General features: G+C 34.7%; 1 protein-coding gene across 3 annotated transcripts in view; it reads right to left on the minus strand.

Annotated features, from left to right (window-relative positions):
* Nucleotides 1-367: 367 nt before the first annotated feature.
* The window catches only part of Trpc1 (transient receptor potential cation channel subfamily C member 1), an 80,837-nt gene continuing 56,827 nt past the window's right edge, over nucleotides 368-24,377 (minus strand). For all 3 annotated transcript variants that reach the window (XM_027933909.2, XM_027933908.2, XM_071615850.1), the window contains 5 exons: nucleotides 24,117-24,260; nucleotides 5,763-5,938; nucleotides 3,968-4,169; nucleotides 3,431-3,625; nucleotides 368-1,642 (listed from right to left, as the gene is read on the minus strand). In XM_027933909.2, the coding sequence (XP_027789710.2) occupies nucleotides 1,415-1,642; nucleotides 3,431-3,625; nucleotides 3,968-4,169; nucleotides 5,763-5,938; nucleotides 24,117-24,260 (945 nt within the window). In that variant the 3' untranslated portion in view covers nucleotides 368-1,414. The remainder of the gene's footprint in view (nucleotides 1,643-3,430; nucleotides 3,626-3,967; nucleotides 4,170-5,762; nucleotides 5,939-24,116; nucleotides 24,261-24,377) is intronic.

A 24,377-nucleotide genomic window follows, 5' to 3' on the forward strand; every position in this document is an offset into this window, starting at 1 on the left:
AGGGAAAACTTAAAATTTGGAAAAAAATAAAAATTAAAAAGTAAGGGAAACATAACACTGACATATTTAGACAATGATCCCTGGATCGGTGGTGCTTATAGACCAAGAGCTACCTGCACCCTGTGGCCTTAAGACCATCTGACATTCAGTTAAGCAGAGAATTATATACCTTATACCTTCTTAACTGGAAATGCTGCAAGAATATATAAGCTATAGCCTATGAAAAAATTCTACCTACATCCCTCAGGTGAACACAGAAAATATAATATACATTTTATAATGTATATTATAAAATTAAATATACATTTTATTCTTAAATTAAAAAAAACAAGGCTTTTCATCTTAAGCAGCAAGAATGATCCACAAATAAGCATGAAGTCACTTTAATAGAAGCTGTGTTAAATTCTGTGGAAAATACTTTGGGAGATAAGCTCACGAATCTTAATTCAAATATAAAACAAATCCTTTCATTAAAGGGTCATCCACTGTTTTACAAAACCAAAAGGCTATGACTACACATGATAAAGATGTATCTTTATTTTATGATTATTCACTCTGGCTTGGAAAAAATTATAGCACTATCATGGTAAAGAAAAATTAAAAGCACCCAAATGACCAGGGAAGTAACTATGCAAACTTATAAATACCCTATGGCTAAAAAATAAAAATGTCTATTTTTCAAAAATGACATAATTCTATAAAAATCTGAATAGACTACACAATACATGGAAATATATATGTATATAATACTATTAAGTGAAAAAAATAAAATTAAAAATATAAAATGATTATAACCATGTAAAAGTAAATATATTACAATAACAAAAACTGAAGTGAATTTAAATTGACAGACATAAATAGATTCAAATATTCATTATGGTTTTTTCTTTGTTGCTTAAGATTATAATAAAATAAAAAAAATAGACTATTATTTTAGATAAAATTCTATTGCTAAACAATAAATACTGGACTATATTTGTGAACTAAAACAGAGGTTTTAAAAACCATAATGTTTATATTTCAAGTGTATCTTATGGTAGGAGATAAATAAGCTCACATTTGCTGACCTTTACTTTTTACAAAACCTTCTGAGCAATGTGTATATTTATACTCCTCTTACACATAAAAAGAATAACATTTTAAAGCACTGTCCAATTAAGAAAACCAAATAGCATGCTAATTAAAATCTATCTACTTAATGTGTTTTGCTCCTGCAAAAAGCCACTGACAGGTTTTAAAAAACTAATTCTATATACATATATTACATAACACATATTTATGCTATAAATATTTTAAAGGATGGCTTTTACATAATTATTTCAATATATATCTTATTAATTTAATTGCAAGTTATGTAAATACAGTCTTTCAAATTCGTTATTGAAAATTATTCTCTACAAGATTTAGAAAATGGTTAATTTCTTGGATAAAACATAGCATATTTAGAAGTCCGAAAGCCAAGCAAATCTCTTATTTCATTTCGGAATTTTGACAGATCTTGGCGCAGTTCATTTAGATTTTCCACAGTTGCCTGATCTGTACTTTGCATCTTCTGTCTCATGGAAGTCAAGTAACGATGTACTAAGCAGCACATCACTTTTTGATAGTTTTCATCTCTCTTTTGTTTCAAATTTCTCCATTCCTTCAAAACATAAAATAATACGATAACCAATGATATGCAGGAAAAAAATATATAACTATTTACAGTGATGGGGATGGAACACAGAGCCTTGTACATGTTAGGCAAGCACTCTACAACTGAAGTGTACCCCCAGTTCCAGAAACAATGTTTAAATGAGATAAATTTTTTAAAAAAGGTACACAGAGCTTTTAATGCTTAAAAGATGACAGTTTTGCCATAAAGTGGTACAAAATAATGTTCAACACTTGTTTAAAACAAATATAGACTGCATATCTGTTTTATTTACTCATCACTATGCAAACTTGGTTTTAAAAAAATGGCATCAGGAATATTAAATTTAGAGCAGAGTTTAGTGAACTATGACCCAAAGTCCAAAATGTGGCCTCATTCCTGTTTTTATAGTATGTGACCTAAGAATTGTTTGTACAAATGAACATTTGTAATTAATTTTATGATAGGCAGCTCTCTAATCTTGAACTTTAAGCAGAATTTTATCCCTACCAAAAGGAATCACATTCTTTTTATTAGTACTCATGTATTACAAAGATTATTACTCAATTATTGTCATATTTTGGATTTCACCAATAAAGATTGATGGGAATTTTTTTCTCTCTTGTCATATTACTACTTACATAATATCTTTAATTTTGTTTTGGCTTGCAAAATGTGAAATATTTACTCTCTAGCTTTTTACTGGAAAATTCGGCAACATCCTGGTTTATAAGAAACATGTACTATATTATTGATGTATTGAATAACTTTCAAGAAGAATCAAATAGCAACATAGAAGTTTGAGCAATTGCCAATCTCAGATGTTTCTTTTTTTAAAATATTTATTTTTTTAGGTGTAGATGGGCAGAACATAATGTCTATTTTTATGTGGTGCTGAGGATCAAACCCGTGTCCCGCCTGTGCTAGGCGAGCGCTCTGCTGCTGAGCCACAATCCTAGCCCTGTTTCTTTTTTAAAAAAATATTTTTTTAGTTTTTGACAGACCATTATTTTATTTATATGCAGTGCTTAGAATCGAACCCAGTGCCTCATACATGCCAGGCAAGTGCACTACCACTGAGCCACAGTGTCAGCCCTATCAGATGTTTCTTAAAGAATGAATATGCAAGTCAATACATGAGCTGCCTCTATTAGTCATTTTTTATCTACGGTGAAAGAATAGGTATTCTAAATTATTTTCCATATTTTCAAACTGTAAGATGAGATTTCACATGCTGGGAAAATTTGAAAACTAAAGAAATCTTGCTTCTATCTCTCACAAATATTTACTAAATCCTTCCTTCATGTTAGATACTATGCTGTGCATTAGGGATACAGCAATGGATAAAACAAACTAGTCATAGGCCCTCAGGAACTCACATATTTAGGTTTTAATGCATGGATGGTGGAAGGAGAACCTCATTGTTATATGAAATACATATATGAAGATGTGAGAAAAAAAAAGAATAGTGCTACCTTAGATTAGGTAGAGAGAAGTGATGGGAGGGGAAGGGAGGGGTTGGGGAGATAGGAAGGATAGTAGAATGAAACAGACATTATTATTACTGTGTGTATATATGTGACTGCATAACCAATGTGATTCTGTAACCTGTATACTCAGAAAAATGAGATATTGTATCCCATGTGATTCAAATGTATGATATGTCAAGGTCATTGTACTGTCATGAGTAACTAATTAAAACAAATTAAAAAAAATACTCAAAAAAAAAGAAAGAAACATCCAATATTAGGGATTGCTACAACTTCTTTGCTGCAAATCAAACTTCTAATTTCTTACCTTTAAACTGTTTTGCCGTTTGACCTTGCCTTTTGATGTATGAGAGCAAATCCACTTACTGAGGCTACTAATCAGATAACAAATAGTCTTTGGAGAAGGAATGATGTTGAAAGGTGGTGGTAATGTACACTTGTCATCAAAGTAGCTAAGCCACAACTTTGCTCGAGCAAATTTCCATTCTTTGTCTTCATGATTCTATAAGAAGAAAATGAAAAGCAATATAGAGTGAGTGTGTCCATGCACGTGCGCGCGCGCGCGCACGCACACACACACACACACACACACACATACACACACACACAGAGGCAGGCAGGAGAGGGTGAGGGAACACATTCTTTAAAACTGTCTAAATGTTTCCACATCATGTAGACAAAAAGTTGGTCTAAGGTTTGCAACTGTTATAAATTACATTTTAAATTTCTATATTTAATTTTTTAATGATACTATTTCTTAATTCTTATAATTTTTGTTTACTTTATTGCACACATTTAGTAAGATCTGAAGAGAATATAAAGTTTTAAAAGAAAGAACACTTACTGCTATCAACTGAAAGCTTTTATGAAGCATTGCTACCAGCAGTTTCGTAAGCACAATCACAACTACGACATTGTATGTACCAACAATAACGGCTCCAACAAAGGACTGCAACTCTTCTCCATAGCTAAATCTTGTGACAAAGATTGCCACATGTGCTAAGGAAAAAATATACCAGAACAAAGCAAAGCAAGTGCCAATGAACCTGTAAAGACAATTACATTTCTGTTTAAAAGGAAATTAAACAAATTGGCAAAAATGAATAACAAAAGTATACAAAACATACATTAATAATCCTTGCATAACACTTTATAGGACTAAAGGTTGATTTCCATAGTACAGGTATGTCTTATTTTTTAAATTTATTTTTAGTTGTAGATGGACATAATAGCTTTATTTTATTTATTTATTTTTATGTGGTGCTGAGGATCAAACCCAGTGCCTCACAAGTGTGAGGCAAGCACTCCACCATTGAGCTATACCCCCAGTCCCAGGTATGTCTTACTTTAAACAAGGACATGGACTTAAAGGAAGATAAATGATTCCTCATTGTTTAATAATTTGCAGCCTGTCTAGTCTCCACACAGCAGCCTATTTGATACTTAAACCTTCAAATGTTGTTCACTCTCAATACTCAAATCCTAACAAGGGCCAACAAGGTCCCTCCCACCTGGTCCCTATTACTTTGAGATCTCATTACCAGCAACTCTCCCTCGGAGGCACCACATTCCATCCACACTGACCATGCCAGCCCTGCTTCCATTGCTGGGTACAGCCTTTGCTGTTCCCTCTGTCTGCGAATACTCTTCTGCCAGACAACTCCATGGCATCTTTACCAACTTTAGTTCTGTACTTGATTATCATCTCTTCTGGGGTACTTTGTAGCCGCTATCAAATCTCTCTTACATGCATATATACGTATACTAGCATATAGTATGAATACTCAATGAACACATATTCATTAATCATGTTCTTTAAATAAGAGGACACTCAACGTAACGAATTGTTGTTATGTAACAGGAATACACAAATATGGAATACTATACCTTTTCTTTATTATTTTATTTAAGAAATAAGGTAAGAGATGGGCATGGTAGTTGCACGTCTATACTCCCAGAGGCTTGGGAGGCTGAGGCAGAAGGATCGAGAGTTCAAAGCCAGCCTCAGCAACTTAGCAAGGCCCTAGGCAACTGGGTGAGACCCTATCTCTAAAATATAAAAAAGAGGGCTGGGAATGTGGCTCAGTTGTTAAGCGACCCTCAGTTCAATCCCAGTACCAAAAGCAAAGGGGGGGGGGGCAAGGTATTTTGTCTACCTATTGGCTGGTTGTTTCACTCCTTATGATTCATTAGAATTGAAGAAAACCTTGTTCATAAGTTCTAATGATTCACAATTCTAACGACCTCTTAAGAAATGTTGAAAAAGTGAGAGAGTATATTTGGTTGTAACAATGACTGGTAGTTGCAACTGACATTGAATCCTTGGAGAACAGAGATGCTGACCACCTTGCACATATGGCTGACAAGGAACTGCCCCCAAATTCTAAGAGTGTACAAAATGCCAAGAGTTGCTGTGTTAGGTAGGATGCAGCACAGAAGATAGGTGTAGCAACTTGGACCTACTAATTAGATTCTCTATGTAAAATGACTACAAATGATTCACGAAAAATGAGAATGTGTTAAAGTTTATAAAAAGGAATTTCATAAAGAAAATTTTAAGCCTTATTTTTATAGCCTCTAATTCACATTGAACACAACAGAGAGAAATATATTTACTAAAAATTCCAAAAACCACTCACGAATGGAAGGTATCATTGCTTTGCTGTTCACAGAAGATGCCCACACAGTCTTTCTGTTCTTTTGGAGTATAGCCTTTATCATAGAGCTGTGTCAGTCCAATTGTGAAAGAAAACAAAACAAGAAGGAACATTCCGAGAAATTTTCCAAAATCTTGTAACATCTGTCCCATTGAAATCTGTGGAATGTATTACATAGATGTTTATTAAAATTACCAGAGAAACTAGATATTAAATATTGAATTACCCAGCAATAACAAGAAGACAAACACATGATCCCCACGCCATCTCTTTTATTTTATCTGGTTGAGATATTTCAGCAATTTGAAAACATCAAAAATCCAGCTGTCTAACAAAAAGCCATTCTAATCATGACAACACCGCAAGTGTTGGATGATACAGTCCCTGAATCTGGACCAGGTCTGCAGAGGACGCTGTTTCTATGGAGGTAGGGGTACAGGCAAGGAAAGTTTTTAAAGGCCTAGTTTGCAAGGGATACAAGGAATGTGCCCTAATGAAATCCAAAAGGAAATAAGCACTTCTATTTATATGGCTTCTTAAAGTTTGCAAATATAAAATCATTAGGACACAAAGTATTTCATCTGATTTTTGCAACCAATTCTAATCCAATTCCTAAAAATCTTCCTCCCTCAGATCTGCAGTGATCTCTTTTTGCTGAAGGGATCAACTTACTTTCACTTTGGTTCCATTTTAAGAAAGCATGTATGTAAGCCAAATGGGAGTGTCTACCATTAATAATGAATATTAAATAAATATCTTTTATAATTAACACACATATAGGGCATCTGGAAGTTTTTTTTTTCTTTTAATTGTAGTTGTAGATGGACAGCATATCTTTATTTTATTTGTTTTATTTTTAAGTGGTACTAAGGATCGAACCTAGTGCTCACACATGCTAGGCAGGCCCTCTGCCACTGAGCTACAGTCCCAGCCCCATCTGGAAGTTTTCAATCAAACCTAATTTCATTCTCCTTCATACTCCTTCAACATCTGGGAATAAGGTACTTTCAATAAATCTTAGTGTCTAAATTGAAATTACAAATTTCGGGTAGCAATTTTAGGGTTTTTTTTTTGTTTTGTTTTTGTTTGGTACTGGGGATTGAACCCAGGGGCACTCAACTACTGAGCCACTCCCCAGCCTTATTTTGTATTTTATTTAGAGACAGGGTCTCACTGAGTTGCTTGGTGCCTCATTGTTGCTGAGGCTGGCTTTGAATTTGTGGTCCTCCCGCCTCAGCCTCCAGAGCTGCTGGGATTACAGGCATGCACCACTGCGCCCAGCTGATGGTAATTTTTTGACCCAGCAATTCTACCCCTAGGAAAGTAGCCAATAGGAAGTAAAAAGATGCATGCATACACAATGATTTTCAATTCAGTATTGTTAGAGGTAGCAATAACAATTGGAACATTCCAAATATTGTTTTTAAGAGAAGGAAGAACATGTGCTGGCTTAAAAAGTTACCTATAAAACACTAAATCAAAAAAATAGTTTATTAACATTTTGTAGATACATACACAAAAGTCCCACTACTATCTTTTTAAAGGACATATAAGGCTATGGTTTAATATGCACAGGAAATTTCTGGAAGTTTACCCAACACATTGTTAACAATGTTCATGAAAGGTAGGACTACGGGTATAGAAAAAAGGCAGACTCTCACTTTATATTCCTTTGAGTTTTCTTTACTATATGCTTTTGTTACTTTTAAGACAAAAACACTAGTGTTTATAACCTTTCCTAAAATTTAAGTAAATGTATTTAATAAACCAGATCTAGCTTCAAATAAAATTTCTAATTGACCCAAGCCTGTCAACATAGCACATGCCCCCTTGCCAATGATACAAAATGGCTGCCACAGACAAGTGGCCAAGCTCTTCCAGTCTACTAAAAAGAGCAAACTAAGCAGAATTTTTAGGCTCACCACAAGCTAGTAATCCAGATTCCGCAACAGTGACTACGCCATGTGTTGCTTTTCAAAGCATGCTTCCTTCACTTGGCTCCCTTGCAAAATTCTGACAGAAGTAGGGATTGTTTAGAATTGGAATATCAGCTCAAAAGTTTTGAGAAAGAGAAGAAATATATTTTCCTCTTAAATGTACTAATTAATGACAGCTTTATTGGGTCACCTTGAAAAAGAAAAACATTCATCCAGATTGTGAGTGCTCAGAATAAATCCATAGCATACTGATAGAGACCTTAGTAACATTTTTAAAAATATATATACACTGAAAATCTTTTAAAAAATATATCTTTATTTTTATGTGGTGCTGAGAATCGAACCCAGTGCCTCACACATGCCAAGTGAGTGCGCTACCACTTGAGCCACATCCCCAGCTGTGAGACCTTAGTAACTTATGCCAATAAGAATACAGTAACTGCTTTTGATAACTATAGAAAAGAGTACCCTTGAAGAAACTTTAGACACTGTAAGCTTATAGGTAAATAGGGTTTTCCAAGAGCGATCCTATATGTAATTTTAATTTTTAAAACAGGAAAAAGAAGTTTCAATTTAACATAACAAAGCTTTAAAGAATAAGTGTAATCAATTTCATTATAAAGGTGAACAATACTGAATGAGAATACCATAGATTTCATGACTTTTAAAAAGCATATTAGTTCTTGTATACCAAAGTAGTACAGTGGATATCACTAAGGTGAATATTGGCTTGAAGACACTATGTGAGAAGCAAACATAAAAAAACATAAAAAACAGGAAATGTATTTTAGATTGAGAAAGATTACAAGGGTTATGCATTTATAAATATGATAATCATGCTTTTACAACATTTCCTTATTCAAAAACTACTTAACAGTTTTGAGGAATATAAAAATTTTAAAACAAAAAGGGAAAGATAATTACAACTTCAATACTAAAATAAAAGGAGTAAATACTAGTATATATAGGAGACTGAGGAAGGAGGATCACTTGAGTTCAGGATTTCAAGGGCAGCCTGAGACCCCCATCTCAAAACAAATAAAAACAAAAATAATATTATGAAAATTAGAGCAAACTACTGAGTTAATGTAACTTTAGATAGCATCAAATGCCACTCAAGTGATGAAACCATGTATTTTAATATTGATTGTGCACCATAAGACAAACACCACATGTGAAAAGAGAAAGAAATACTGAAGTATTATAAGGATCACATCTTTTGATCTTTTAACACTATTTCTGGAGACTTATCCTTAGGAAATAATTTAATGGAGGCAAAAGACTTCATATATACAGCATTATGTAGAACTACAAAAATGAGCTAAATTCCTTGAATTATAAAGGTTGATATCATTAGGGTTCACATAAAAAATATATCATTAGTTCATTAAATTATAAAAGTAAAGGGAAGCAATAATAATGACAACTTCTAGTCATTCTCCTTCAAGTTTTTCCAGAATAAAGCCATAATTATCTGTCTAAAATTTCTATCTACTCAATCTACCCATGTTCAAAATTCTTTGTGTAAGTAATAATATTTAAAATTCCTGACACAGAGATCCTCAGAATCCAGCCCAGTCTGTCTTTTTCAGCTTCAGCTCCATAACTCCACAGGTCTACGCATGATGGACATCCTGTACATGTACACCACACCTGATGCCTCCACACTTCTACACAGTACTCTCCTCTTCTTTGCCAGGGAAGCTTCCTATCCCTTCAAGGCTAATATTGAAGGCCACCTCCTCTCCAGAGCCTTTCTGATTCCCTCCAGGTCCTTTCTCAGTCATGCTCCCAAAGGAACTCTGTTATTTCTAAAACAGTGTTTTTTACTTTATACTAACATTTTTGTGTGTGTCTCCTTCACCAGTGTTTAGGGGCAAGCACCAGATAAGCTCCAGAGCCTGGCATATTAATTAAAATGTTGAACACATAACTATCTTTCATATGCCTTTTATTTAATTCTTTATAGTTTTTCAAGAGCTATCACATATTTCTCAAGGTGAGAAACAGAATTATCTCTACTGTTCCAAATGACAAAACTAAAGCTCAGAGAGATTGACTCAATTGCTCAGGGAAATACAACTAACAGATGGCAGAATGGATTCTTGCTTCTAATTCCTTGCAAGCACTTTTCTAAAACATTACTTTGTGGATTTATCTTAGCTCTCCTATTACAAGTTTGGGGTTGGGTACAATTGGGAAGGATTTAGTTCTCACATAATAGTTCCTGCACACCAAGAATTGTTAAATTAATATGTGAATGAATATCCAACAAAGATGTAATTGTTAGTTAATTTGGTTAATTAACACCAAGTTCTTCTAACACTGTGTACTTGCCTTAGTTCCTGATCTATAAATAGGATACAAGGGGTCGCCAAAGGTTGCATCAGACTCACCTATTTAATCAGTATCTCTAAGGGCAAGGCCTGAGAACCCAGGTTCAACACACTTCCCAGGTGGTTCTGCAACCTGCCAGTTTAAGAGCCTCTGGACTACATGAGCTCCAGCTCTGACATTTTATGCTTCTTAAAAGAATATTCACCTCCAAGTATAACCTCAAAAGCAAAGCACCTGAAATAGCTCTTAATTCATTAGAAACAGCAATTTATATGATATAAACTATTAAATCTGATAATTATCCAGTAAGTCCAAATAACTCACTAGGAATAAATATGCATACACAATATTAACCTTCCAAAATTCTTGGATTATTTCTCAAGCCTTCCATAGTCATCTACTATAAAGGGAATAGAAGAATGGATCAGTCATTTATGGAAAGCCAACAATGTGTCAGGTACTCTGCTGTACATACTATATACACCAACCCATTTAATCCTCACAATAAAACACATATAGGAACTGAGGCTCACAGAGATTAGGCAACAGTGGATGATGGAGCAAGACTGTGAATCAAACCGTCAGAATCCAAGGGGTATTCACCTACTTTAATATTAGTAACCCCAATAATTAGTCCAAACAGAAAAGCAAAACTTTAGGTGAAAGCACTTTCAGCTGTAAATGTTGAAGCCCAAGGAAGCATGCACAAACCTTTAAGGGCCTCTCTCTTTCAGTCTCATTTGCGAATCACTACCACCTTAGAACTGCTCCTTACCTGAATCCACTGCACTGGGGACCCTCCTCAGAGCATGCTAATCAACAAATGAGGGCATTTAGTTGAACTGTCTGTGACTGCATGATATGGGAGACATTCCTAGGAAAGAAATATTTCTATTTTGGGGAAAGAAATGGTCCTCTTTATCCTTGAAGAAGTTGAAAAGAAAGTCTGAGAAGGAAAGGGATTAATACTTGAGAAAGTTTATAAATAACCTCCCCCACCCCTTAGTTTTTCTAGATGTGAGGCCTGCAGGAGTGAGATCAAGGCAGCCTGGAAAAGAAGCTGGAGGGGAAGACGTGTTGCTTTTGTAAGGGTTGGTTGTCACAGTACTGAGGACGCAGAGATGATATTTTAGTGGGAAGGGGAGAAAAGGAAGAGGAAGGGGAAGAAGACCAGCTGATCTTATGACTGTCAATTAACTACCCATTCTTATCAAGTTGGATGATAAAGGATCAAAGTAGCAGGTTTCTCTTTGGATAGATCATGAACTCGAGAGCTCCTTGAACAGCAGGAGTAAAACTCATAAGGGACTACTTTCTCTGAAAGTCTTGATTCTCTCTCTTATCCTTCTGGACCATATTCCACCCTACCTCTTGCCAAATTCTGTTAGAACTTTCTCACTACTTGGCACCTGCAGCTGTCTTCAAAATAATTATATAGAAAATGATTGCAGCAGAGAGCTTTATGTACACTCATTTCAGGATTTTTATCTTTCTGGAACTACATGTAATATTAAAATACATCCATTTTCAGTGAATTTATTTGCAAAGAAAATTTTAGCTTGCTATAGGATTAAACTTCTATTTTAAAGACTACTACAGCAGTTGCTAAACTCACTGTAGCTACTATTTCTTGAGCATTTGGTGTAGGCCAAGTACTGTTTGCACAGATGGTGTCCCCCCGCCCCAATCTATTTAAAATAATGAAAAGAGAAAGAAAGGGAGAATGAAAAATAAGAACGGAACCAATGCCACCATAATGTTGACATTTTGGGAGGGGAGTACCAGGGATTAAACCACTGAGCCACATTCCCAGCCCTTTTTGTATTTTATTTAGAGACAGGTTCTCACTAAGTTGTTTAGGGCCTCACTAAGTTGATGAGACTGGCTTTGAACTTGTGATCCTCCTGCCTCAGCCTCCTGAGCTGCTAGGATTACAGGCGTGCGCCCCTGTGCCTGGCTAATTTGACGTTTTGATTATGAACATGCTCATGAGTCAAAAGAAATCTTTGTGCTAGCAAGAAGACTTTGGCCAGCCCAGTGTGGTGGCACATGCCTGTAATTCCAGCAACTGGGGAGGCTGAGGCAAGAGGATTACAAACATGAGATAAAAAATAAAAAGGGGTTGGGGATGTAGATCAATGGTACAGCACCCCAGGTTTGATCCAGATACTGAAAACAGAATTGTCAAAAGAATGTGCTAACTTATTATATTTGTCTTCCTATATAAGATAAAGTAATTTAATGAATGTTGTTAGACTCTTTCCTGCGTAGGTCTTCAGAGGGAAAAAAAAAGTCAATGAAAGATAAAAATATGCCTTCATTCTCTGGTGGGGGGGTAACAGTTTTAAAACATTTTTTTTTTTTTACTTTTTAACTGGTAGACAAGATTGAGAATGAAGCTCTTAAACCTCCAAACCATGGCATGGTCTCATCTAGGATGGGCCAGTCACTATATTCCTATATTCTTATCAAGCACTCAGTAAATCTTTGTTAAGTGAGTTAGTAGGCTATAGTTGATATTGCAGCTGCCTAAGCAAGTCATACCTGTTTTCCAAATCCTCTTCCTCCTCCAGATGGGAAGGAATCAGGGACCCTGAAGCACGTAGAGTTGTGAACCAAGTGGTACCACTTGGGTTCAAAGCCATAGCACTGAGAGGAAGCATATAGGATCTGAGGGAGTCCTACCCTATGATCAGATGGGAAGGCAGCATGCTCTGTGGTCAGGCCTTCTCCTTTCTGTCTAATCACTCAACTATCTATGTTAAAAGCGATTCATTTGAAACATGTAGATAAACTAGGAAAGACTTTTGAAAAAAAAAATATAATAATGCATGCTCACAGATGGTTGCAGATGTTACTACACAATAAAATTTAAGGACTATTATTCTGTAGTACTGAAAACACTGTGAAGCAATTTAGCAAGTGATTAAGAACACTGGCTTCTGAAGGCTGGGGATCCAGCTCTGTTTAGCATGTGTAAGGCCTTGGATTCAATGTCCTGGGTTAAAAACAAAAAATCATTGGTTCTGAAGTCAAATCACCTGGGCTGGAATGCCAGTTCTGTTCCTTATCAGCTCTGTGTGACCTTCTACAAGTATTTAATGTCTCTATGCCTCAGTTTCTTCCTTTGTAAAATGAAAATAAAAGAGTCTGCCTGAGAATTGTTGTGAGAATGAAATGAAGTAATAAATGTAAATAAGGATCTTAGATCTGTTTCTGGCACACAAGGGCTCAATAAATGTTTGCTGCTATTATTACTATTATCATAATTATTTACAGATTCTACCTTCATGGTTTTTTTTTTCTTAAAAACATAAATATTACTGAGTTATGTCCAAATGTGTTTCTTATATCTGTTAAAATGTAGTAGTAGTATCCTTCATAAAAACAGTAGAGTCAACTCCAGGTTGGCCTCTGGTCAGAAAGATCCAGTTCAAGTCTTTTGACTCTACTGCTTACTAATTGTGTAAACTATTTAATTCCTCTAGACCTTAGATTCTCCAAATGTGAAATGTAAATACAATAACAAGAATAACATGGATTGTGATGAGCCTTAATTAGGTGAAAAACACTTTGCACAGTGCCTGGCCCACAAAACATACTCAATAACTGTTCCCGATGTTATTATTTTGAATGAGCAGCTACAGCATCAGCTGGGACATTTCCCAGAGCTTTTTCTTATCTCACATCACTAGGCACTTGTTTCTACCTAACCCCATTTTACCACTTTTTCATTTCAATTAGCAAACATTCCTTAAGTAACATTCTATGACAAGGAAGTAAGTAAAGATTAGAAAATGAAGATATACTCCCCATACTCAAATAATTTTTAGTTTAGTAGGAACAACATAACTTTACAATTTAAGACAAGCTATATGTAGAATGTGCTCATTAAAAGTTCAAAATATTCATAAATAAGAGTGAAATTATGGTATTTGCCAGTAAAAGATGGAACTGGAGATTATTATGCTAAATAAAATAAGCCAATCCCCCAAAACCAAAGGTCAAATGTTCTCTCTGATATGTGGATGTTAGTTCACAATGGCGGTGGGTGTGTATTGGGGGTGGTCGGGGAATAGAAATTCATTTGATTAGACAAAGAGAGATGAAGGGAAAGGAAGGGGAATAGAAATAGGAAAGACAGTAGAATGAATCAGACATAATTTTCCTATATATAAAAATACACGAACAGTGTAACTCCACATCATATACAACTGCAAGAATGGGATCCTAATTAGAGTAGATTATACTCCATGTATGTATAATATTTCAAAATATACTCTACTGTCATATATATCTAAAAAAACAAATTAAAAAAAGAAGTTCAAAGCATTAATTCGTGGGATGGAGATATTCATTTTCATGAATATTAGTACTGGAATAGATTTCCTAATTGCTGGGACACTAAAGCTGGCTCATGTTCCCTCTTCCTGAAACACCCTACAGGCCCCACATTATCTGTACATGCTTCAAGGCTTAATTCCTGTGCCACCTCTTCTGACAAAGTCTTTTCTGATGCCTTGGACCAAAATAAATGCCCTTTCTCTGAGCTCTCCTTTATAGCACATACTAGTTTAAATGCATACATTGGTTTGTTGTCACACTCAGTAGAGCATGAGATCCTTAAGATGAGGCTGTGGCTTATTTGTTTTAGAGTTACTAATGGAGTACTTACCAGGCACTCAATAAATGTTTGTTAGATGAATAAATACAATGTCAACTAGCAGAGCATGTGACAGGGACATTCCAAACAGGGTAAGAACATAAAATGACATGGAAGTGGAAAAGCACATTTGTGAGGCTAGTGACTCATCTTGGCCTAGGTGAAAAAAAAAGACATTCTGGGAAGGGACAAAGAGATGAATACGGTGAGAGATGACTAGAAAGTTAGTGGAATCAGACTGTAGAGGGCCACCTTCCAAAGGTAGTTCTGAGCTATTGGTCTACCTATAATGTCAGTCACAAATTTGATGAATACAATCATGAAATGTCTACTACTAGGGTAAAAGATTGAGTTCTGCTGAACATAAGTTCATTTTATACATTCCACTCTAGGATAATCCGATGACACTGATTTGCCTGAGACAGTCCCAGTTCACACTTGTTGTCCAAACTTAATAATTAATAGCATCCATTTAATTCCCTTAAGAATCTCCATTTGAATGATAAACCTGCTCATTCAAACCAAAGGAGAGAACTATATCCCCATTACAGGTTATAAAAGCAGTGTATCCCCATTACAGGTTATAAAAGCAGTTAAAATAAGTCTCTCAGCTTCTAAATCTGAGAGATGTAGAAGGAAAGCATGTTAGTAAATGAAGATCAATTTAACAAAAAACTGCAATAATCACATAAAAATTTGTGCATTTGTATACACTAATAACCCAACTAACTGAAAAGGATATTAGGAAAACAAGCCCACTTATAATAACATGAAAAAGAATAAAATACGAATAAACTTAAATAGAAAAGTAAAGGATCTGTGCACTAAAACTATAAAACATTGATTTAAAAAATTAGATTCTGCAAATGGAATGGCATCTCATATTCCTGGATTGGAAAACATAATGTTGTTAAAATGTCTATTATAGTGAAATGGATGTACAGATTCGATATGATTCCTATCAAAATCCAACAGCATTTTTTTCAAATATAGAAAAAAAATTCTAAAATTCAGATGACCCCAAATAGTAAATCCTGAGGGTAAAGAACTGAAATCCTGAGGGTAAAAAACTGAAAGCAAAACACTTCCTGATTTCAACATATGCAAAGTTACAGTAAGTAAAACAGTAGGGCACTGTGATAAAAACAGACATATAGACCAATGAGATAGAATAAACAGTCTAAAATAAATCCATATATATCTACCAACGATGGTGCCAAGAACATACAATGGGGAAAGGGTAATCTCTTCAACAACCACTACTGGAAAAACTGAACATTGTGCACCCAGAAAAGAGTGAATCTAACCCTCATGTCAAACACAAAAATCAACTCAAAAGGGATTAAAGACTTAAACATAAGACCTGAAACTATAACACTTCTAGAAAAAAAATCCATATTCATGATGCTGATCTTGGCAATGATTTCATGGCTATGACACCAGAAACATAAGCAACAAAAGCAAAAACACATAGGTGGCTCAAGATCAAACTAAAGATTTTGCAAAATAAACAACAGAATTAAAGGTAACCTATGGAGAGGGAGAAATATTTGCAAATTATAAATGTGATAAAGGATTAATTTCCAAAATATATAAAGAACACATACAATTAAATAGAAAGGCAAAACAAAACAAAAATAACCCAATTAATACGGGCTAAGGACTTGGATAGATATTTCTCCAAAGAAGATATACAAATGGCCAACAGAAATATGAAATGATGCTTCACATCATTACCAATGAGATACTACCCACCTCACACCTTTAGGGATGACTATTATAGAAATATTAATAATAAAAAAGACCACAAGTGGTAGTGAGGCCATGGAGAAATGGGAACCCCTGAACACTGCCAATGAGAAATCAAAATTGTAGCGCAGTTATGGAAAACAGTGTGAAGGTTCCTCAAAAAATTGAAAATAAACTCCATATGATACAGCAATCCTACGTTGGGATATTTATCCAAAGAAACTAAAATCAGCATCTGTATGAGATATTAGCAGTCCTCTGTTCACTGTGGTACTACTCACAATAGCCAAAATGTGGAAACAACCTAAATGTCCAACACAGATTAATGGGTTTTAAAAAATGTGGTGTATATATACTCAATGGAATATTATTCAGCCTTAAAAAGAAAGGAAATCCTGCAATATATATAACATGGATTAATTTATTCAAATTAAGAGGTATAAAATTTCATTTTTGTAAGATGAACAAGTTCTAGAAATTTGGTATAAAACATTGTGCCTAAAGATAAAATTGTGCATCAGTTTCGCTCTTATGGATATATTAACAATATTATGTACTCCAATCTGTATATGGGATGCCTTTCCATCTGTTTGTGACTTTAATTTTTTCATGAATGTTTTATAGTTTTCAGTGCACAAGTCTTTTACATTCTATTTAACAAGTTTTGATGTGTGTATATATCCATGAAATCATCATGACAATCCCTATAGTAAACACATCCATCAACAATTTTCCTTATGCCCCTTAATATTTATGTATTTCTTAACAATATAACACGAGTAAATGTTATTATAGTTCTATCTTTTGCATATGTATCACTGATGAAGTTTTTGAGAATTGTCTCCAACCCATTCTTTTTTTAATACCTTTATTTTATTTTATATGGTGCTGAGGATCAAACCCAGTACCTCTGCAAGCCTTGTGGCTTTTAAAATTGCATCATTTTGCTCAAGTTAAAAGTGAATTTCTTATGGTGCTAAGAAAATTGATTATCAATATGTAGAAAAATGAAACTAAACCCTTACCTTTCACTCTGCACAAAAAATCAACTTAAAATGTATGAAAGACCTAGGACATTAGACCAGAAGCTTATGTAATTCCTAGAAGAAAACTTAGGGTCAATGCTCCAGCATATAGGCACAGGCAACAGCTTTCTCAAAGAACCCCTAAAGCTCAGGAAATAATGCCAAAAGTTAATAAATGGGATAGCATTAAATTAAAAAGCTTCTGCACAGTAAAGGAAACAATCTGGAAGATGAAGAATGAACCTAGAGAATGGGAGAAAATCTCTGATAGCTACTCTTCTAACAGAAGATTAATATCTAAAATGTATAAAGAACTCAAAACACTTAACACCAAAAAAATAAATAACTTAATAAATGGGCAAAGGAACTGAACAGGCACTTCACAGAAGAAATAGGAATGGTCAACATATATATTAAAAAATGTTCAACATCATTAGCAACAAGGGAAATGAAAAATCAAAACTACACTGAGCTGGGTGCAGAGGCATATGTTCCCAGCAGCTCTGGAGGCTGAGGTAGGAGGATCCAAGTTCAAAGCCAGCCTGAGCAAAGTGAGACACTAAGCAACCCAATGAGACCCTGTCTCTAAAATACAAAAAAAGGGGTGGGGATGTGGCTTAGTGGTTGAGTGCCTCTGAGTCAATCCCTGGTACCAAAACCAAACACACACACACAAAACAACACTGAGATTTCATCTCACACCAGGCAGAATAGCAGTCATCAAAATATAAACAACAATGTGGCTCAGTGGTAGAGTGCTTCCCTGGCATGTATAAGGCCTTAGGTTTATTTCCAGCACTGCAAAACAATCAAATGAAAAAAACTAATAAACAAGCTGGAGAGGATATGGAGAAAAAGAAACACTTTTGCATTGTTGGTGGGATTGTAAATTAGTATAACCATTATGGAAATCAGTATGAAAGTTCCTCAAAAGACAAGTCATGGAACCACTGTGTAAATCAGCTCCTCAGCTATACCACTCCTTTGTATTTATTATTTATCATACTGACTTATTATTATAAATTTATTATTTATCATACTATAGTGATACATGCATTCCCATGTTTACAGCAGCACAAAATCACAATACCCAAACTATGGAACCAGCCTAGGTGTCCATCAACGGATGAACTGATAAAGAAAATGTGATACATATACACAATGGAGATTTATTCAGCTATAAAGAAGAATGAAATTATGGCATTTGAAAAAAGTGGATGAACTTGAGACAATTATGTTAAGCAAAATAAGCCAAACTTAGAAGGTCAGGGATCATATGTTTTCTCTCATATGTGGAAGTTAGAGAAGAAAAAGGAAAAGAAGGGGTGGGGATATCATAAAAACCAAAGGGAGATCAGTAGAGGAAAAGGATCAGGGTATGGGAGTAAGGAAGGGAGCAGGAGCAGGGAAGTGCTGGGGGGGAAAGCATTTTGGAAGTAGCCAGAATGTAATTGCAAATATTTGGCCACTTATGGAGGGAGAAATATTTATTTCCTACCTCATTCATGAACAAGTATGCATGAGGTTCTATGAATAACATACATTGATTTCACTAGGAGCTGGGGGTGGAGCCTTGAGCAAAAGACTTGGTTCCTAAAGAGTTTGTTAAATTTCCTCCAACTTTCAATAATTGTTATTGTAAACAACAATGCTATAAGAAGCTTAATATTAAGATACTTCATGCCTATATTACAAATGAATGGAGAGAGGCTCAGAGAAGTTAAATATTTTTTTTTATTATTATTACACAGCTGGTAAAGAGCGAAGGTAAGATTCCCATTCATTTTTATTTTCGTAGGGTTAATATTTCTTTCATATAAAGAAAATTCAATTTACATTATTATAGATTATGTGCTACGAGTAGAATAACAAGTTTAATGATGTACTGATTTTAACTTCCAGTACATTTTTAAAGAAATGTCAGTAAATAATGCTGTATTACCGACTTTGTGGGGTATAAGGGTGTAAAAATTTAATATTCTTTTTATTAGTGTTTGTAAAAGAGCTTTAACAAATTTTGGAAAATTTTATATTAAAAAATAATTTTTTTTATATTTAGGAGGAAAAAGTGATGTTTAATGTTGTCCTAACTTAAAAGTCTTAAGTGGGTAAACACTAGAGTGTCTTACCGCAATAAAACTTCTTTTAAAAAAAGAATAGTTCTTGGGCCGGGGATGTGACTCAAGTGGTAGCACGCTCGCCTGGCATGCGCGGGGTGCTGGTTTCGATCCTCAGCACTACATAAAAATAAAATAAAAGATGTTGTGTCCACCGAAAACTAAAAAATAAACATTAAAAAAAGAATTGTTCTTTAGTAAAAGGTTAAAACATATGACTCTTACTCAATATCTATTTTTCCTTTTTTCTGACTAATCCAAATCTTGAATTTTTGAAGGCAATAAGCTCAACTAAAAGTACTCAACATTCTTAGACTTTCTTCTAGCTTCAAATAGCCATGTTCCCCAATTCTGGTTAATGCAATATAAGTAGAAGTATTTAACATAGCTCCAGGGAAAGCAACTGATTCCTGATAAGAAGGGAAAGAGAGATGGCTCCAAGTTCTCTGCCTGTTTTTTTTTTTTTTTTTTTGTTCTTTTTAGATACATGTGACAGTAGGGTATATTTTCACATATTGTACACACATGGAGTACAGCTTATACTAATTAGGATCCCATTCTTGTGGTTGTACAGAATGTGGAGTTTCTCTGGTGGTACATTCATATATAAAGATAGGAAAGTTATGTCAGATTATTTCCACTGTCTTTCCTTTTCCTATCCCCTTTCCCTTCCCTTCATTCTCCTTTTCTAATACACTGAACTTCTATTCTTTCCCTCCCTCCTTGTCATATGTTAGTATCTGCATATCAAATAGAACATTCAACCTTTGGTTTTTGGGGATTAACATTTCATTTAGTATGACAGTCTCCAGATCCATCCATTTACCAACAGATGCCATAATTTTATTCTTCTTTACGGCTGAGTAATATTCCATTGTGTATATATACCAGTTTCTTTATCCATTCATCTGTTGAAGGGCACCGAGGTTGGTTCCATAGCTCAACTATTGTGAATTGAGCTGCTATAAAACATTCATGTGGCTATGTCACTGTAGTATGCTGATTTTAAGTCCTTTGGGTATATACCATGGAATGGGATAATGGGTCATGGTGATTCCATTGCAAGTTTTCTGAGGAATTTCCTTACTGCTCTCCAGAGGGGTTGCAACAATTTTCAGTCCCACCAGTGATATATGAGTATACATTTCCCCCCTACATCCTTGCCAACATTTATTGTTACTGGTATTCTTGATAATTGCCATTCTGACTGGAGTGAGATGGAATCTCATTGTAGTTTTAATTTTCATTTCTCTAATTGCTGAAGATGCTGAACATTTTTTCATATATCTGTTGATCATTTGTTATTTCTTTCTCTGTGAAGTGCCTATTCAGTTCTTTTGCCCATTTACTGATTGGATTATCTGGTCTTTTGGCATTAGGTTTTTTGAATTTCTTTATATATCCTGGAGATTAATGCTCTATCTGAGGTGCAGGTGGCAAAGGTTTTCTCCGATTCTATAGGCTCTCTCTTCATGCTCTTGATTGTTTCCTTTGCTATAAAGAAGCTTTTTAGTTTGATACCATCCCATTTATTGATCCTTGATTTTACTTCTTGCACTTTAGGAGTCTTGTTGAGGAAGTTAGTACCTAAGGCAACATGATGTAAGTTGGGCCTTATTTTCTTTTAGTAAGCACAGGGTCTCTGCTCCAATGCCTATTGAATTTGAGTTGAGTTTTGTGCAGGGTGAGAGACAGGGGTTAAATTTCATTCTGCTATACATGGATTTCCAGTTTTTCCAGCACCATTTGTTGAAGAGGATACCTTTTCTCCAATGTTTATGGAGCCTTTATTTAGTATGAGTTAACTGTATTTATGTGGGTTTGTCTCTGTCTTCTGTTCTGTTACATTGGTTTTCATGTTGTTACCAATACCATGCTGTTTTTGTTACTATAGCTCTGTAGTATCTTTTAAGATCTGGTATTGTGATGCTTCCTGCTAAGGATTGCTTTGATTATTCTGGGTCTCTTATTTTTCCAAATAAATTGCATGATTGCCTTTTCTATTTTTATGAAGAACATCATTGGAAGTTGAATAGGAAATCCATTAAATCTGTATAGCGCTTTTGGTTCTCTGCCTGTTTTAAGTAGCTTTTCCACTGCTGTGACCAAAAGCCCTAACATGACAATTTGTGGAAGAAATTATTTTGAGGGTCACGGTTTCAGAGTTCTCTGTTCATTCATGGCCAATTCCACTGCTCTGACCATTAGGGGAGGTAGAACATCACAGCTAAAGAATGTGGTGAAAGTGGTTCAGGACATGGAACCAGGACGCAGAGACAGCTTACCTTACCACAGACAAAACAAAACATAGACCCCAAAGGCATGCCTGCAGCAAACCATTTCCTCCAGCCATACCCTACCAGCCTACAGCTGCCACTCAGTTAATCCCTATCAGGGGATTAATGCACTGATTAAGTTAAAACTCTCATAACCCCATCATTTTACCTCTAAACTTTCTAGCATTGTTTCATATATGAGCTTTTGAGGGACATTTCTTTCTTTTTTTAAAAATATATTTTAGTTGTAGATGGACACAATACCTTTATTTATTTATCTTTTTGTGGTGCTGAGGATCGAACTCAGTGCCTTACACATGCTAGGCAAGTGAACTACTACTGAGCCACAACCCCAGCACTGGGACATTTTTTATCTAAACCGTAACACTGCCTTTGACTTTGCAGTTTTTCCTTCTTCGTGCTAGATGCTTTGAATTGGTCATTTGCTTTATAAACACTGCTGACTGGCTTAATTTTATGATATACATTGCATTCGTTTGTGCTTTAAAAAAATGTGTTTCTATTGTTGTTGAATGAAATGATCTATCAATTGGGCTAGATTGGGAGAGTGTTATTCAGGTATTCTGTGTAGTATTGTTTTGCTATTGATTGCTTTTATTATAGAGAGAGGAGTATTAAATTTCTGACAATAATTGTGGATTTATATATTTCTCCTTACAGGTCTACCAGCTTTTACTTTGTGTATTTTGAAATTGTTATTGGGTATATAAGTACTTAGAATTATGTTCTCTTAATTAATTGAAATTTTATCATGAAATGACCTGTTTTCTGGCTTTTGCTCTGATATCTACTGGGTCTACTATTAAAAGATTAGCCTAATTTTTCTCTTGATTAGTATCATCACAGTACATTTCTTGTCCTTTTCTTTTTAATGCCTTTGTGTTTCTCTTGTAAGCAGTATATTATTGGGTCTGCTTTTGTTTATCCAATTTATCAATCTCTGCCTTTTGATTGGGTGGCTAGACCATTTATACTTAATGTGATAAACTGATTCAAGTTCATGATGTCATGTTTTATCCTCTTTATCCCATCTATTCTTTGTCTCTTTTTCCTGTTTTTCTATCTTTTTTTAAAAAATCTTTATTTATTTTTATGTGGTACTGAGGATCAAACCCAGTGCCTCATGCATGTGAGGCAGGCGCTCTACCACTGAGCCCCAGCCCTAGCCCCTCTTTTTTGGTTTTAATGATTCATTTTATGTCCTTTGTTGGTTTATTAACTATAACTCTGTTTTACTGCACAGGTCTAATCAAATCAGGGTTTCCTACATATTTTCTTTTTCACATGCCTGTTTAGAGAAAGTAATTATGCCTTGTTATACCTTCTCTAAAAATATAAAAAGCAATCTACATTATTAGCTTTTTTTTTTTTTTTCAGTGCTGGAGATTGAACCCAGGACCTTGTGCATGCGAGGAAAGCATTCTACCAACTATGCTGTATCCTCAGCCCACTATTAGCAAATTTTAACTATGGAAAATGAACATCATTCAGATTTTCAGAATTATAAGTTAGCAGATTTGGACCTACAATAGTCAATTACTACACTCTGTGGGGTAAATTAAACCAATTGTGAGTCCTTTCTTTGATGTAAAGAGACAGAATTTAGTCTTGGATTCTCACACATAACAATCATTTGGTTAGACAAATCACATACCATATCAAAACCTCAATTTCTTCAACAATCCAATACTATCAAGTGCAAAGTTGGACTATATAATCAATGAATTTTTAAGCTCTAAATATAATACTTTTTAGCTTATTACATTTACTATTTATGAAACAAAAGTTTAAAAATATTTTAAAACAGAGCTGACATATTTTCAAAATCATTATTATGGTTATTTGTTTTCACTGCACCTCTCTTAATAAACTAAAACACTTCCTACTTTAAATGTGAGATTCATTTTGATAAAAAGCAGTTTTTATGTTACTCTACTGTTGTCTGAAATAGAACTATATTTTAAACACATCTGTGTCTATGGAGTGAAGGGTGGATGCTGATGAATCATAGCTTAATAAGGTCTGAATTCCTGAAAGCAAAGGATTTTGTGCCAGAAGCAAAGTAGATAAACATGCTGTGTTCTTCTAATTATTAATTATTTTCAAAAGCAAAGTTTAGTTTTAACATTATGAGACAACAATGCTCCAGTGGATACATAGAAAGATGTAATAATAAAATCTAACAAGTGTTCTTCAAGAAATTTAATTTACCTGTAATGGACCCAAGATAGAGCTGGTTGTATACATAAAAAAGAGCCGTAGATAACTCAGAACATTTGCAAATGCAAAAAGCCCTTCTGCCACAAGCGTAGGATGGAATGCATCCCAGTCCTTCCGATCAGCAAAATCATGAAACTAGAGTTAGGGAAAAAAGTCAAAGGTGAATAGCACTCTCAATTTAGGAAAGTAAAAACAAATATTCAGAAATTTCTGAAAGAAAACTATTTAAATTATGTCTCCTTGTGGGGAATC

Source organism: Marmota flaviventris, chromosome 8, assembly GCF_047511675.1.
Source record: "Marmota flaviventris isolate mMarFla1 chromosome 8, mMarFla1.hap1, whole genome shotgun sequence".
In the NCBI taxonomy this organism is placed as follows: Eukaryota; Metazoa; Chordata; class Mammalia; order Rodentia; family Sciuridae; genus Marmota; species Marmota flaviventris.